Source organism: Neomonachus schauinslandi, chromosome 6, assembly GCF_002201575.2.
Source record: "Neomonachus schauinslandi chromosome 6, ASM220157v2, whole genome shotgun sequence".
Classification (NCBI taxonomy): domain Eukaryota; kingdom Metazoa; phylum Chordata; class Mammalia; order Carnivora; family Phocidae; genus Neomonachus; species Neomonachus schauinslandi.
In genome coordinates, this window is record NC_058408.1 from 144,896,928 (window position 1) to 144,910,654 (window position 13,727).

Below are 13,727 nucleotides of genomic sequence, written 5' to 3' on the forward strand. Positions count from 1 at the left end.
CTGGAACATATTTTTATGCTGACGGGAGTGATCCGGTACAGGGGAAATTTTGATGAAGCAGGAAAGAGAGCTTGGTAAAAATTTGCAAATTAAGTTCCTGAAGCTTCACAAGGACAGATGGGAGAACTGGCTTCTGATAGAGAAAGGGGCAATGTTTCCATTCTAAGGGCAGGGCCCAGGATCCATGCATGGCGGTGGTTCTGGCAATGGGAAGAGGAGGGCGTTCCTGACTGAGTGCTTCTGTCTTCTCAAGGAAGTCTAAGGCGAACTCTTCAACCGGAGGGGGACCCTGGGGGAGGGGGGTGTGGGAGGTTTGAAGAGAAAGCCAGGGAACACGGCTAAGAGATCCCCCCACCGGGGACATGGTGTCAGAGTGCCAGGAAGAGCTACCAGCCACTTGTGATCTGTATCCTGGCCTGCAACAAAAGGACAGCCAACTTAAAAACCTTTTAACACTTCCCTCTGACAAGAGTTCAGGTGGTGTCCATTCTTCCAAAGTGAGGAAATTCTTGCTCCAGAAGTCTCAGCAGGAGAATGAAACACTTCATCAGCTCCAAGCCGTGTCTTTTGACTTCCGGTTTGCCGAGGCAGAGGCATACTACTGTCGGCGGCATCAAGAGATGATGCTGGGGGAAGCGTGGAGATACCTGATGGTTCCAAGGCGGGAAATTAAAATAGAGAGAGAGAGACCCCAACATGAAAAAACAGGAGACGCTGAAAGATGGGACTATTTAGTGCCTGAGAGGGAGCTCGGCCACATAGAGAAGCACATATACCGAGCGGAACGAGCCAGAGGCCTCAGAGACCCCAAGTATCGGCTCCTCCCTCAAAAGATTCCAAGTGAAACAGTCTTCCCCAACATATTAACCCTAGGGAAGGAGGAAAAGACTGAAACTATCCAGAAAACCCACAAAACTAAGACCAAAAAGCACAGGGCGGCCTGGGCAAAGGAACAGATCAAGGGGCATCAGGATCGAATGATTTGGGGGAGAGAGCTCACGGAGCAGAGAAGTGAGAGACTGCGTGCTTGGAAGATCTCTGCCCCCACTCCTCTCCACAGGCCTGCAACACGCCAGGAGGAAGAGAAAGAATTCGAACGGATCACAGCCTACCCGATTGCCCAGCCTTACCAGGAAGCACTCATCGAAGTGACCATCCTCATGGAAAAGTCCAGAAAAGAGGATAACGTAAAAAAGCCACTCCGACGAGAGCTCTTGAGTATGCCACCATTTTTGAGAAGTCAACTAGAGAAAAATAAACTTTAAGTTATTTTCTGGATTATTGTATTTCTTTTTTAGGCTGGCATACTTTGACAACTGTCAGGGCAGTAAAATCCCACACCCTGCATTGTGTTTCTAAGTTTGTTTGCATCAAACTTGGGGGGAAAAAAGTTAAACCGAGTGTTTATTTCAACTATCTGCATAACTATCCCAAAACTTAGTGACTTAAATCCATCACTGTTTTATTATATCTCACAATTCCGTATTAGGAATTCAGGCAGAACTTGGCTGGGTGATTTTTCTCCCCCATCCCGCACCGCCAAAGCTGCTTGGGGATATTCAGGTGACAGCTGGACTAGAGGGTACAGACCACATGCCCTTGGGGTTGACTAGAAGGCTGGGCTTAGCTGGTCCCAGTCCCCGTCTCCTCTCTCCATGTGGTTTCTGGCCTTATTACACGGTGATTCCGGCTCTGGTGACCTGTCAGGCTCCACAAAAGTTCTTTTGACCTAGCCTCCGCAGTCCTAGACCATCACTTCTGCCATATTCTGTTGCTCAGACAAGTCACCAAGATCAGCCCAGACTCAAGGCGGGGAGGAAAGAGACTTCCTCTCAAAGAAACTTGCAGCCATCTTTTAATCTACTATTCCAAGGCTCTGAAAAGTCCATCATACACATCTATCCTTCTTTATCCTTTCTATTGTCTTTTATGTTAACACTGCTCATAAAAACTAAACAAGTATTTTTATACAAAGAAACCGACAATTCCACAGCTTCTGGATTGATCTTGACTAAAGAGACCTGGTCCCTCTCTGCAGAAGTAAATACAGACCAAGGGTTTAAAAGCCTGTTGCAGTTATGCAGACAACATATTATCTTGTATTCTCCAATGCACCTGTAATTTTATAGCATGTCAGAAGCCTAAGCCCTAGCCGAGAGAGACCCAAGACTCTAGGATTTAGCCCCTCAAGGAGCTTATGATCTACTTGGAGAGAACAGAAGTCAAAGCGGCACACGCCCGGGTCTGTGCTATGAAACACTGGATGGAGAATACAGACTACAGAGTAGGGCAGCTTATGGGCAATGCCAGTCTGAGAATACTCACTCTGGGTGAGAAGTGCTTGGGCAGGGCAGTTAGGACAGCAAGGCCTGGACCCAAACCAGCTACCGTCAGCACAGAAATAAGGCACACCCGGGCCCTGGGGGAACTCCATTGGAAAACATGTGCGAACAACATGACAAGCACAGACAGGGTAACTGAGGTAAGAATGAGGTGCTATTAGAACACAAAGTTCTGGAGGAAAAGAAAGACTTTGGGGATGTTACATGTGTTTGATATTTAAACAATAACATGTATTAGTTGGTTTTTTCCTATTCAAAAGTTTACAATTTTTTTTTAAAGTAGGCTCCTTGCCCAACATGGAACTTGAACTCACCACCCCAAGATCAAGAGTCACATGCTCTCCCTATTGAGCCAGCCAGGGGCCCCTCCTATTCTGAAGTTTAAAGAAGAGGAAATGGCCCATAATCTCCCTGCCCAGATAACTTCTGTTGATACTTTTTTGAGATTTATTTACTTGAGAGAACGAGAGAGAGAGAGAAAGAGAGAGGGTGAGCACACTAGCAAGGGGAGGGGCAGAGGGAGAAGCAGACTCTCTGCTGAGCAGGGAGCATGACTCGGGGCTCAATCCCAGGACCCTGGGATCATGATCTAAGCCGAAGGTAGGTGCTTAACCCACTAGCCACCCACGTGCCCCAATACTTTTTAAAAATAATGAAAAAGTGCATGGTTAGAAAACTCAATTATAGAAAGATACAAAATGCCAAGTGACAGCTAGGCCACTTTGGTTTCCCAAAGGTCATCCCTCTTTCTTTTTTTAAATTAATTTGAGAGAGAGAGAGCACAAGCAGGAAGGGCAGAGAGAGGATAGGGAATCTCAAGCAGACTCCACACTGAGCGTGGAGCCTGATTTGGGGCTTGATTTCATGTCCCTGAGATCATGACCTGAGCTGAAACCAAGAGTCAGACGCTCAACTGACTGAGCCACCCAGGCCCCTTATGTTTCTTGTATGAGCAGAGTTTGACGCAAGTAGAAGACAGGCCAACAAAAGGGAAAGAGGAAGGCAACTCTAAACAGATTTGCTTGAAAAATTGTAATATTAAGAGCACATGTGTGATTCCATTAATGTGAAATGTCCAGAATAGGCAACTTTTGACAGAAAATAGGTTATCGGTTGGGGCTAAGGGTTACTAAGGAGACAGGTGAGGAAGGGTACCTGCCACTGGTTGGGGACAAGAATGTTCTGCATCAGGATGTGGTGGTTACAGAGCCCTGTGAACAGACTGAGAAACAATGAAGTGTTTGCTTTAAATGGGTGAATGATAGGGAATGTGAAGTTCAACCAAGACGGAAGAGAAAGCCGGAGTTTAGAGGGGGAGGTGAGCCTGGGTGGAGGCAAGGAGCCTGGTCACGTAAGGCCTCCACAGCGCTGCAAGCTGAGGTCTCTCAAGTCTCGAAGGCAGTGGGGACTCACTGAGAACTGAGAAGTGGTTTTGAAGATGTGGAGGGGATGCGAAGGGCGGGCAGGAAGCGGGGGACACCAGACGGGAGTCTGTTGTAGAAATCTGGGCAGGATGGAGAGAATCGAGACACTAGATGGGAGGTCGTGACCAATTAAGGTAGGGGCTGTGGGGGAAAAGAAATCCTAGCTTCTGGGGTGCCTGAGTGGCTCAGTCAGTTAAACATCTGCCTTCGGCTCAGGTCATGGTCCCAGAATCCTGGGATCGAGTCCTGCATCGGGCTCTTTGCTCAGTGGGGAGCCTGCTTCTCCCTCTGCCTGCAGCTCCCCCTGCTTGTGCTCTGTCAAATAAATAAATAAAATCTTAAAAAAAAAAAAAAAAAAAGAAATCCTAGGTTTCTCTGGAGGAAATAAAGTAGTAGAAGTACCCCTATAGGGATTAAGGGAGGACACATTTGGGAGCTAATTTATACATATGTTTAAAACAGCCCCTATGCTGCCAATAAGCCATTGGTCACGTATGCCTGTAGCTTTTCAGAGTGGAGTCAAATAAAGTTTGGAGAATGTTCAGGATATAGATGTAGGAGAACTCATGAGGGTAAGACGGGGGGAAGGAGGTCAGGGAAAGCACCAGATAGAAGGATGTACAGCTTTCCAGGAGTAGAGTTTTTTTTAAGATTTTATTTATTTAGGGCGCCTGGGTGGCTCAGTTGGTTAAGCAACTGCCTTCGGCTCAGGTCATGATCCTGGAGTCCCAGGATCGAGTCCCGCATCGGGCTCCCTGCTCAGCAGGGAGTCTGCTTCTCCTTCTGACCCTCCACCCTCTCATGCTGTCTCTCTGTCATTCTCTCTCTCTCAATAAATATCTTAAAAAAAAAAAAAATTTTATTTATTTATTTGAGAACGAGTGAGCGAGTAGGGGGACAGAGGGACAGGCAGACTATAGTGAGCATGGAGCCCGATGCAGGGCCTGACCCAGGACCCTGAGATTGTGACCTAAACCGAAATCAAGAGTCCGACGCTTAACCGACTGAGCCACCCGGGCTCCTCTCCAGGAGTGGATCTTTATGTGTCAAATGCACAGCATTCAACCCTGGGATCGAACTATTTGAGAAGGAATCACCAATTTGGCCTAAAACAGCCCCCGGGGAATGCTGGGAATGGAGGTGTTCCTCTGCCCGGGTTCCAGGACGGCCAGAAGGGGAGAGCACCTGTGATCCTTGTTCAAAGAAGAGACAGGACAGTAACTAAGGGTCACGACAGTTGTTTTACGATGAGAGATAACGGTGGTTGAAGGGAAAGCACTAGGTATGGAGGGTGGCGGACACACCTGAGCACCAGGAAGGGCTGGGACCCAGGGAAGGAGGATGTAGAAAGCTGGGGAGTGGGAAAGGGAACCAGAGAGAGACAAAAAAACATCAAGGCCAGGCCTGAAGGGCCAGCAAAGATGGGCAGCCCGGGAGTATCACCATCCACCCCGCTGGATGGTTTTCCTCTTTGGGATTTGTGCAGAGAGGACTGCTGCTGGGGACAGGTATCCAGCCTGGCCTGGCAGAGGAGAGGGCTAAAGAGTTTCCTGTGAGTAAATCACAGGCTGCAACCTATAAAATGGCTGATATGTGACTGCGTTTTACCTACAAGAACAACAATTTCGTACAGTTCAACCTAAGATTTGTGGACTTGACCAGCTAACTTTACAGCTAGAGAACCATAATGATATACAGGCCATAACAACCTAACTAAAAAAGTTTTAATGGGACAGGACTGGAGAAAGGACAAACTCTGGCATGATGGGAAAATAAAAAGTAACTACAATTATTTGTGAAGATGGCAGTGAATTTCCTTTAATCAAAGACAACCATGACAAATTCATTAACTATCAAAAGCTACATTTTACTAAAAACAATCTGTCTTTAAAAATGTTTAATCATACAGTATATACAATACATGCTGCTTTCATCTTTCGATTTCACTATCCATTTGAGTCCTAAAAGAGGGAAAAATAGCTGGTTAACAGTTTATAAATGATAAAATGAATCAAAAGTTCACCTGATATACATAAATAGGATCTAATAACTAGTCCTTTCTCTCTGAATAGAGCTCCAGGCCACGCATATTATGTACCTTATGTCTGTTCTGTTTCCCTCAGTTATCTTGGAACAAAAGAAGCTCAGTTAATTGAGGTGCATATTAAGAGTTTACATTAAGTATTAAAAGCTAATTTGAAACTCTCAAAATTATAGAAAATTTGAGCTAAAAAAAAAAACCCTTAAGGATCTAATTCAAAATCCCCCCATTTTACAGACAGATTTGTAGACAAAATGAAGCTGAGTGAGGTTAAGTGATTTGCTCAGTGATTTTAAACTAAGGGGATGGAGCAAAGAGAATACAGGTCTTCTGACTCCCACCCACAGCAAATGCCCGATCATCACGAAGATTTCCTTCTAGCATGTTCTACTTCATAAAAATAAAGAAGTGTTTCACAGCGTAACTCAGATTTCAGAAATGCCCATTTACTGACATTATTCCAGGTAATTCTGTCCTAATCCTCCTTTTTTACTTCATAGCTGTAAAATAAGCAAATCAGATCGGACGGTGATGGGAGGGTTCAATATTCTACTTAACCGAAGTAATCCGAAGAAGGGGACTTGCAGCCACTAGGCCCAAAGTTGCCTTTCTCACAGGCACACACAGTTCTAAGAATGGGGCACTAGAGGGAGGCAAATCCCAATTTCACCCGAATGAAAAAAAGGAAGATGGTCTGGAATGCTAATTAACATTTAATAACACATAGGAAGGACTACCTTTGCTGGCGTCAAGCGCTTAGCCTCTGCTGGCTCTGGCTTGAAGCAATCACAGGCTCTGAAATCTCAAAGGTCTTCACGATCTCCTGGCAGAGAACAAAGAACATTTGGGGACTAGGTTTACCGCAAACGAAGCGGGAAGCAGAACTACCCCCGGGCAACATGCAGAGCTTTACCTCCCAGTCACGGTAACTCAAAGCTATGATTCCTTGATTCCTAATTTGGGTGTTTTGGTCAATTCCCTCACTTTCTTCATTAATATTAACAGGCTCTGTTTGAAAGACAAAAGTTTTCAAAGGTTATCAAATCACAAGAGGTACTCTGAACAGAAACTGATGAGAAGGAATGAACCTGTATCGAAGACACTTATAATATTACATACTTATTATGATTCCGTGCATCACTGATGTGTTAAGAGTGTTATTACGGTAGTAAGTAATCCATTTGCTTCCATTAAAAAAAAGTACCTCCCGTAGTAGAGTTACACGTGGCAATCATTTGAAAACTTCTGCATATCCACCTACCAACCTCAGAGCTGAGCCCTAGTGAGTCCAAGAGAAATTGAGAACTATTAAAGTACCAATCAGGGCAATAAAAATACTTGACTCTCTACAGGGGACCTTAGAAAGAAAGGACTCACTGAGCTGGTGAAATTATTCAACTAAGAAAGATCCTCTCAAGGAGAGGAGAGGGAGGTGGCTTCAGGGAAAAAACAGAAGGAAGAAAAGTACAACAGCAACTATAATTACAAACATTCTCAAAACTGGAGGGACTTTCTTGTTAATCTTTAGGGCAGAGAAGGGTTGAGTCAATGATACAGATGAACCCCCTCATTTTAATTGATGACCATGTTTGCAGTATTTCAGTTAGTTGAGCAAGATAGAGCACTGTAAAAGTTACCTAAAATGCAAACTCGGTTACATTCAGAAAACTGCATTTCATGAACTCAAATAACACATACATTTTCTCTAAAACTAATTTTTCTTAACATAGTATCATTTACCTATTATTGGCAGTCGGTCTTGGTCAAGCTTTATTCTTGCAAAACCATCCTAAAACACAAACATAATTTTAGATTTAGATTCAAAAGCCGATTTTAAAAATTACATTCAAAACCTATAATCATTGGATAAAAAACATTATTAATTAGAAAACTCCATATCCCATGGGGCACCTGGGTAGTGTAGTCGGTTAAGCGTTCGACTTGATTTCGGCTCAGGTCATGATCTCAGGATCATGAGATTGAGCCCCACACTAGGCTCCATGCTCAGCAGGGAGTCTGCTGGAGATTCTCTCTCCGCCTCTCCCCGCTTTCTCTCTCTCTCAAAAAACAAACAAACCAACCAACCTCCATATCCCAGACAATCAAAATGTACTGTAACAATAATGAGGAGATTATGTGGATAAGACTTTACGTTGGGGCATCCTTCAGGTTTCTCATCAGTCTCCATCCTGAGGATCTCCTAAATAAAACTGTAACTGGCTTGGCTCTTAAAACTTGGCTCTTAAATGTGATTCATGCATATTTTTGGACACTCGGCATTTTATTATGCATAACTCATCATTTACTGCTGACAAAATATGCCTTTGTTATCATTTCTGGGAAAATACTTTGGTCGAGAAAAGATTTTTCCTGAGGTTAAAATCAAATTCATCATCCATGAGCGGGAGTGCAACCTGTTATAAGACTAAAGACAGTCGAAAGCAAATTTCCATAGTATTATTTCTGAGTAGGGGTTTTCTTTTTTTTTTTTTGAACCTCTATTCTGAAATAATTTCAAATTGAAAGGGCTACAAGGCTACTATAAAGACCTCTCATATATTCTTTCCCCAGCTTTACCATCTGTTCAAGTTTTGCCACGTTATTTCCCCCTCTACATACGTATTAGGAATTCTCATGAGAAAATAAGTGATAGACAACCTGCTCCCTTTCCTTAATACTTTCAGTGTATGTTTCTTGACAAGAACAAGATCTTTCCTTACAACTATCAAATTTGGGAAATTTAACATTTATACCATACTGTTATCTAATCTATAGTTCCATATTCAAATTTTGTCAATTTGTTCTGTAAATTCCTAAAAATGTAAAAGCAAGCACAGTTTTTTTTAAGTTTATTATGTTTAGTAATCTCTATAGCCAATGTGGGGCTCACACTCACAACTCTGAGATTAAGAGTCACACACTCCACCGACTGAGCCAGCCAGGCGCCCACACAAATTTTCAGCTAGTTTCTTCTGCCTGTGCGCCAATGTTTTGTGACAACGGGTCTACCATACATACCAGTTAGTACAAATACCTTTGCCAGCTCCCATCCACAGCTTTTATTATTTACCCCCCTTTTTTTGAGAGAGAAACAGAGCGAGCAAGAGCAGGGTCCACACAGAGCTGGACACAGGGCTCACCTGAGATCATGACCTGAGCCGAAATCAAGAGACGTTTAACTGACCAACCGAGCCACCCAGGCACCCCTATTATTTACCCTTTTAAGAGCTATAAAAGAAAGAAGAGAAATGATCTTATATCTTACCCTTATAATGAAGGAAACATGAAAGATGTTTTCCACTGTTCGGGGGAAAGAATGTGGATCAACCACAAAGTCAAAGAAGGACATAGGAGTATCAGCTATAGACAAAAGAGGAAAAAAAATTCTTCAAAACAGGAAAGATGATTTTTGCCAATCAGTAAGACCAATATTCTGTGTTAGCAGAGGAAGGAAATGGGCACTCAAACTTTCGCGGGGAGTGAAAACTGATTTAGCCCTTCCGGGGGGGCAACGTAACATACCTATTAAAAATATGTACGTCCACTGATCTGGCAACCCACCTCTCAAAAGCTGTCCTACAGAAATATCAGCGTGTGTGCACAAAGTTGTGTACCCAGATTTCCCACTGCAGTGGGTTTCACAAGAATAAAATGCTACAAAGAACTTAGTCGTCCACCCACGGAAGACACAGCCATACGATGGGAATCACTGAAGAGAATAAGGGGGATCTGGATGTACGGATATGGAAGAATGTCCACGTGGAAAACTCATGGTGCAGAAGAATGTGTGTATTATGATTAGCTTTGAAAAAAGCAAAAAACCAACAAAAATCCCCAACTTACTTATGTGTAAAGTCACGTGACGGACATAAACGTAAGATCTGAAAGTATACAAGCACATCATACAGGTGGCTGCCTCTGGGGAGCGAGGGAACAGGTACTCAGCTCTACCCCTTCTATGGCACCTTTTATTTTGTAACAGAGAAAATACCCCATCTTTTAAAAGCAAGAATGGAAAGTTACTTTGCCAATACTCTCACATGGGATTGCTAAAGGAGAAGGTGAATTAAACACACATGCCAAAAAAGAATTAAAATGATTCAAACATTACATAAAACTAAAAATGCTTTTTAAAAATAGTAACTTCTGACTGCGAGTGATGTGTGTCTAACTGATAAATACAAATTGCTCTACTTTGAACTTGGTATCATACTTACGATCTTCTCGAAAATACGTTTGCAACAATCCCAAAATTCTTTCCACTTCTTTTTCTGTTGCTTCTTGATGAGATTCTTCCATTTCATTTAACTGAAAATATAAAGTCATTACCAAGCAGACTGACTTACTTGCCTGCTCATTCACGTTTTCTGCTCTCTGACACATCTAAACTCCTCTAGCTGTCTTTTACTGGGGCACTGCTAGCAGTTTTTATCCTCATCTTAAAATTTAAAGTTAAAAAAAAGATTGTCTAGTTTCAGTAACATTTTTTATATTAACTTTTTAATGGAGGAGTAACATTACCAAATCAACCATTTTCAGGTTGAACATAAATAGCAAAATACAAATAGCGCAGTTTAGAATAGTGATTCTCAACTGAAAGTGATTTTGCCTCCTGGGACATCTGCCACTATCTGGAGATGTTTTTGGTTGTCACAACTGGGAGGGGAGGCTACTGGCCCCTAATGGGGAGAAGCCAAGGATGCTACAGAGCATCCTACAACACACAGGACAGCCTCTCACAACAGAGAAGGATCCAGCCCCCAATGTTGATGGTGCCGAGGCTAAAAACCCCTGGTTTGGGAGAACTGATCCAAACTACAGACATGAATTAAAACTAAGACAAGGGGTTAATCCAATCAAATGTTTAAAAGCTGCAATTATTTAAGTAATTATTTAATGAACCAAACCTGACTCTAGACCCTAAAGCTTGGAAAGATGGCCAGATTGCCCGTATATTGTATGAATAGCTGCTGTAACCTGAGGTGTTTTTAAAAAACAAACCTGGTCAGGCATTGTCTTCTTCTCTTCTGTCGTGGGACCTTTTCTTGGACGATCACTTCGTGGCTTTGGCACAGGGAACTCTCCTTGTATTGAACCCAACCTAATGAAAAATATGCTTTCATGTCTTTTTTTATTTGTTTTTTAAACAAACTGGTTGCACTAACTGGAAGCAGTTCCCATGGAAATGGTTGAATTCAGACCAGGCTCCAGTGATATACGAACTGACATTGGATCAAAACTCTTGTCAGGTTTGTGACATCCTCTCTGCTCCCTTTGTGTGTCTCAAAGAACTCCCAGGAGCTTTACTCAACCACAGATACCCCCTCAAACGCCTTCCTATTTTGCTCTCAACAGTAAACCGGTAAACATGCCTGTGGTCTTCCCAGCTAGCCTACTGTCTCTTTGGCAAAGCCAACTTCAGATCAGTGGGAAGGCTGAAGGTGTGGGAAAGGGGAACAAAGAGCTCCACGGAGGTTAAAAGCCTTTGGACTAGGGGTGCTAAGGCTGAGGCTCCCAGCCTATGACAACAGAACACACCCCACACCTGTCTCAGAAGGACAGGTCAAACAGAAGCCATGGAATTCTTTCCCCCTTTGTACTCTCTATGCCCCTTAAAAAAAGCCCTACTGCAGACTTAAGCTACAGTAATAGATGTACCATACAGAGGCCAAGGCCCCGAGAACATGGACCCATATGGTCCCTAAGCTCGAGGAGCTCAAAGCATGCAGTGTAGATGGACGGATCCAAATCCACACACACACCCCCACACACACCCCCACACACACACCCCCACACACACACCCATCCATCCATCCATCCATCCATTTCAACATAATACGGTAGATCCTACAGTGCTGTGCTAGAGTAATCCTCAAGTGCTCTGAGAGCACGGGGGCAGAGATCTACCCAGACATGGGAGTGATCGGGCCGGGATCTCTGATCTTACAATGATACCTCTGTCTGGAGAAGTTACTGGAAGCTTCCAAGTTAGGGCCTGGGAGAGGAGCAAACCTTCCCAGATGGAAAAGACGGGGAAGAGTCTGGAGGCCAAAGTAACAGCAAGTGCAAGGGCACAAAGCTGTAAGCAGTTCACTGTGGACGCAGGCTGTGCTGGATGAGGAGAGAAAGTTTAAGGCACAGCACCCCAGCTGCATTTAGATCCTGGGATTTATGACAGAGCCTTGAGCTCAAAAGCAAAGGACAGAGATTTGGACTTCATCCTGTAACAAAGAAGCCTGATCTTTACGCTGACATGTACGCAGTGGTTCTGGGCAGATGCGTGGCCCCACACCTGTGCATCTCCAAAGCCTTCTCGCTGAGGTACCGCCGCCCTCCAGAGCTTTGGGAGGGTGAACTGGAGTAGACAGATGCCCAGGAGCTGGAGCACGTAAGGGAGAAACAACTGGGTGGCTGCCCCAGAGAATGTATCTGCTGGGGGTCACAACCAATGTCTCTGAAGGTGGTCTTACAAAAGAACCAGTAAGGGCTATTCTTCGTTCCTCCAAAAGGGCTGGGCTAGGAAATTAGGACGGAAGCTAAACTGAGTATGAAGATAAACTTTTCAAAAGTAGAGTGGTTTCCAAAAAAATGGGGTGGGCAGTTTATGTGAGTGACTCAAGCAGGCTTCCAGTACAAGTCAGTGACCATCCAAAAGGAAATTACAATGAATGGCACTTGACATACGTTAGTAAAATCTTAAAAGACCCTCCATAAGAGGTATCATCCTCCTACAGGATAAGGGTTAAAGACGACAAAACAAAGCCAGACATTATGCCCCAGACCCAGAGCCTCACACACTAGAAAAGAAGGGAGCCAGCAGGGCCCTGTGGTAAGCGGTTCTGGCCCACAGCCTTTCCTGCTTAAATTAAGCAGGATGAGGTTCCATCCACATCGAGATTTTATGGGCTTTTCGGTCAAAGTTTAGAAGAATCTCCACACAATGGCATCCTGATTGTCACCGCCACCCTACAGATAATTCTTGTTCCTACTATAACAAAACAACTTAAGGTTTACAAATGGCTGGTCTGACCGATTTTTAAAATAATCTTACAGAAAGTGGAATGTATGGGTTTTATTAAAGGTGTTTTCTGCTGTTTTGCCTGATATTTTCCAGGAGTCATAGACTATGAATTCAAAATCAGAACTATCTTCATCACGGATGAGTTCTTCAGCTTCTAGCGGATTTACACCCATATGTGTCAGCTACAAAAATGAAGGGAAACAAAAAACCCCAGTTAAGCCACAGGCAATCATTCACCACATCCAATAATCTCTATCACTAAACTTGAAGAGGCCAGAGGCAAAAAAGCCTGTTCAGTGCCCTAACATGTTGGCTACATTTCATATTATACAAATAATCTTATATAAACCCCACCTTTCAAAGGTAGAAATACTAGAAGGAATGAATCCTTAGTCCATCAAAGTATTAGGAAAGCTGTACCAACATACAAATCTGAAATCACATCCCAAATCAAAGGCTCCAGGACAGAACAGGCAAGTTTAGCTGGCTTTTGGATTTTCGTTTTTAGCCAACCTCCTAGAGACCTCTCTCCAGCTTGTGTCTCAGTACATCCAAAGAGCAGTGGCCTAGAGTCAGAGGATTGCTCATCTTACCACTGCCTTCCTGGGAAGAGTTGCTAGAAGTCTAATAATTCTCTTATCCCACACTATCTCACAGAAAATCAAAGCACCCTGATTACATTATGAAATTATAAAATGCCTACAAGTTATCAAATTAAAACAGTAATATCAAACATAAACAATAATCAAAAAGCCCTCGGGAAGCTTGCCCCTATTAATAAAAGCAATCAAACTCTGAAGAGAGGCTGCAAGAGCCCGATCAGAGACGTTAAGGTCAGCAAGCCTCCCTCCTCCCCCCCCCCCCCCCCCACCCTCCAAACAAAAAGGTCCAGCTGCCCC

The 13,727-nt window shown here is 43.7% G+C and overlaps 1 protein-coding gene across 1 annotated transcript in view; it reads right to left on the bottom strand.

The window, feature by feature from the left end:
- Positions 1-5,563: 5,563 nt before the first annotated feature.
- NSMCE4A (NSE4 homolog A, SMC5-SMC6 complex component) overlaps positions 5,564-13,727 on the bottom strand; it is a 13,065-nt gene continuing 4,901 nt past the window's right edge. The window contains exons 4-11 of the mRNA XM_021703790.2: positions 12,859-13,010; positions 10,809-10,908; positions 10,025-10,115; positions 9,073-9,167; positions 7,548-7,596; positions 6,721-6,815; positions 6,545-6,630; positions 5,564-5,727 (exon numbers count right to left, since the gene is read on the bottom strand). Coding sequence (XP_021559465.1) covers positions 6,556-6,630; positions 6,721-6,815; positions 7,548-7,596; positions 9,073-9,167; positions 10,025-10,115; positions 10,809-10,908; positions 12,859-13,010 — 657 coding nt within the window. The 3' untranslated portion in view covers positions 5,564-5,727; positions 6,545-6,555. The remainder of the gene's footprint in view (positions 5,728-6,544; positions 6,631-6,720; positions 6,816-7,547; positions 7,597-9,072; positions 9,168-10,024; positions 10,116-10,808; positions 10,909-12,858; positions 13,011-13,727) is intronic.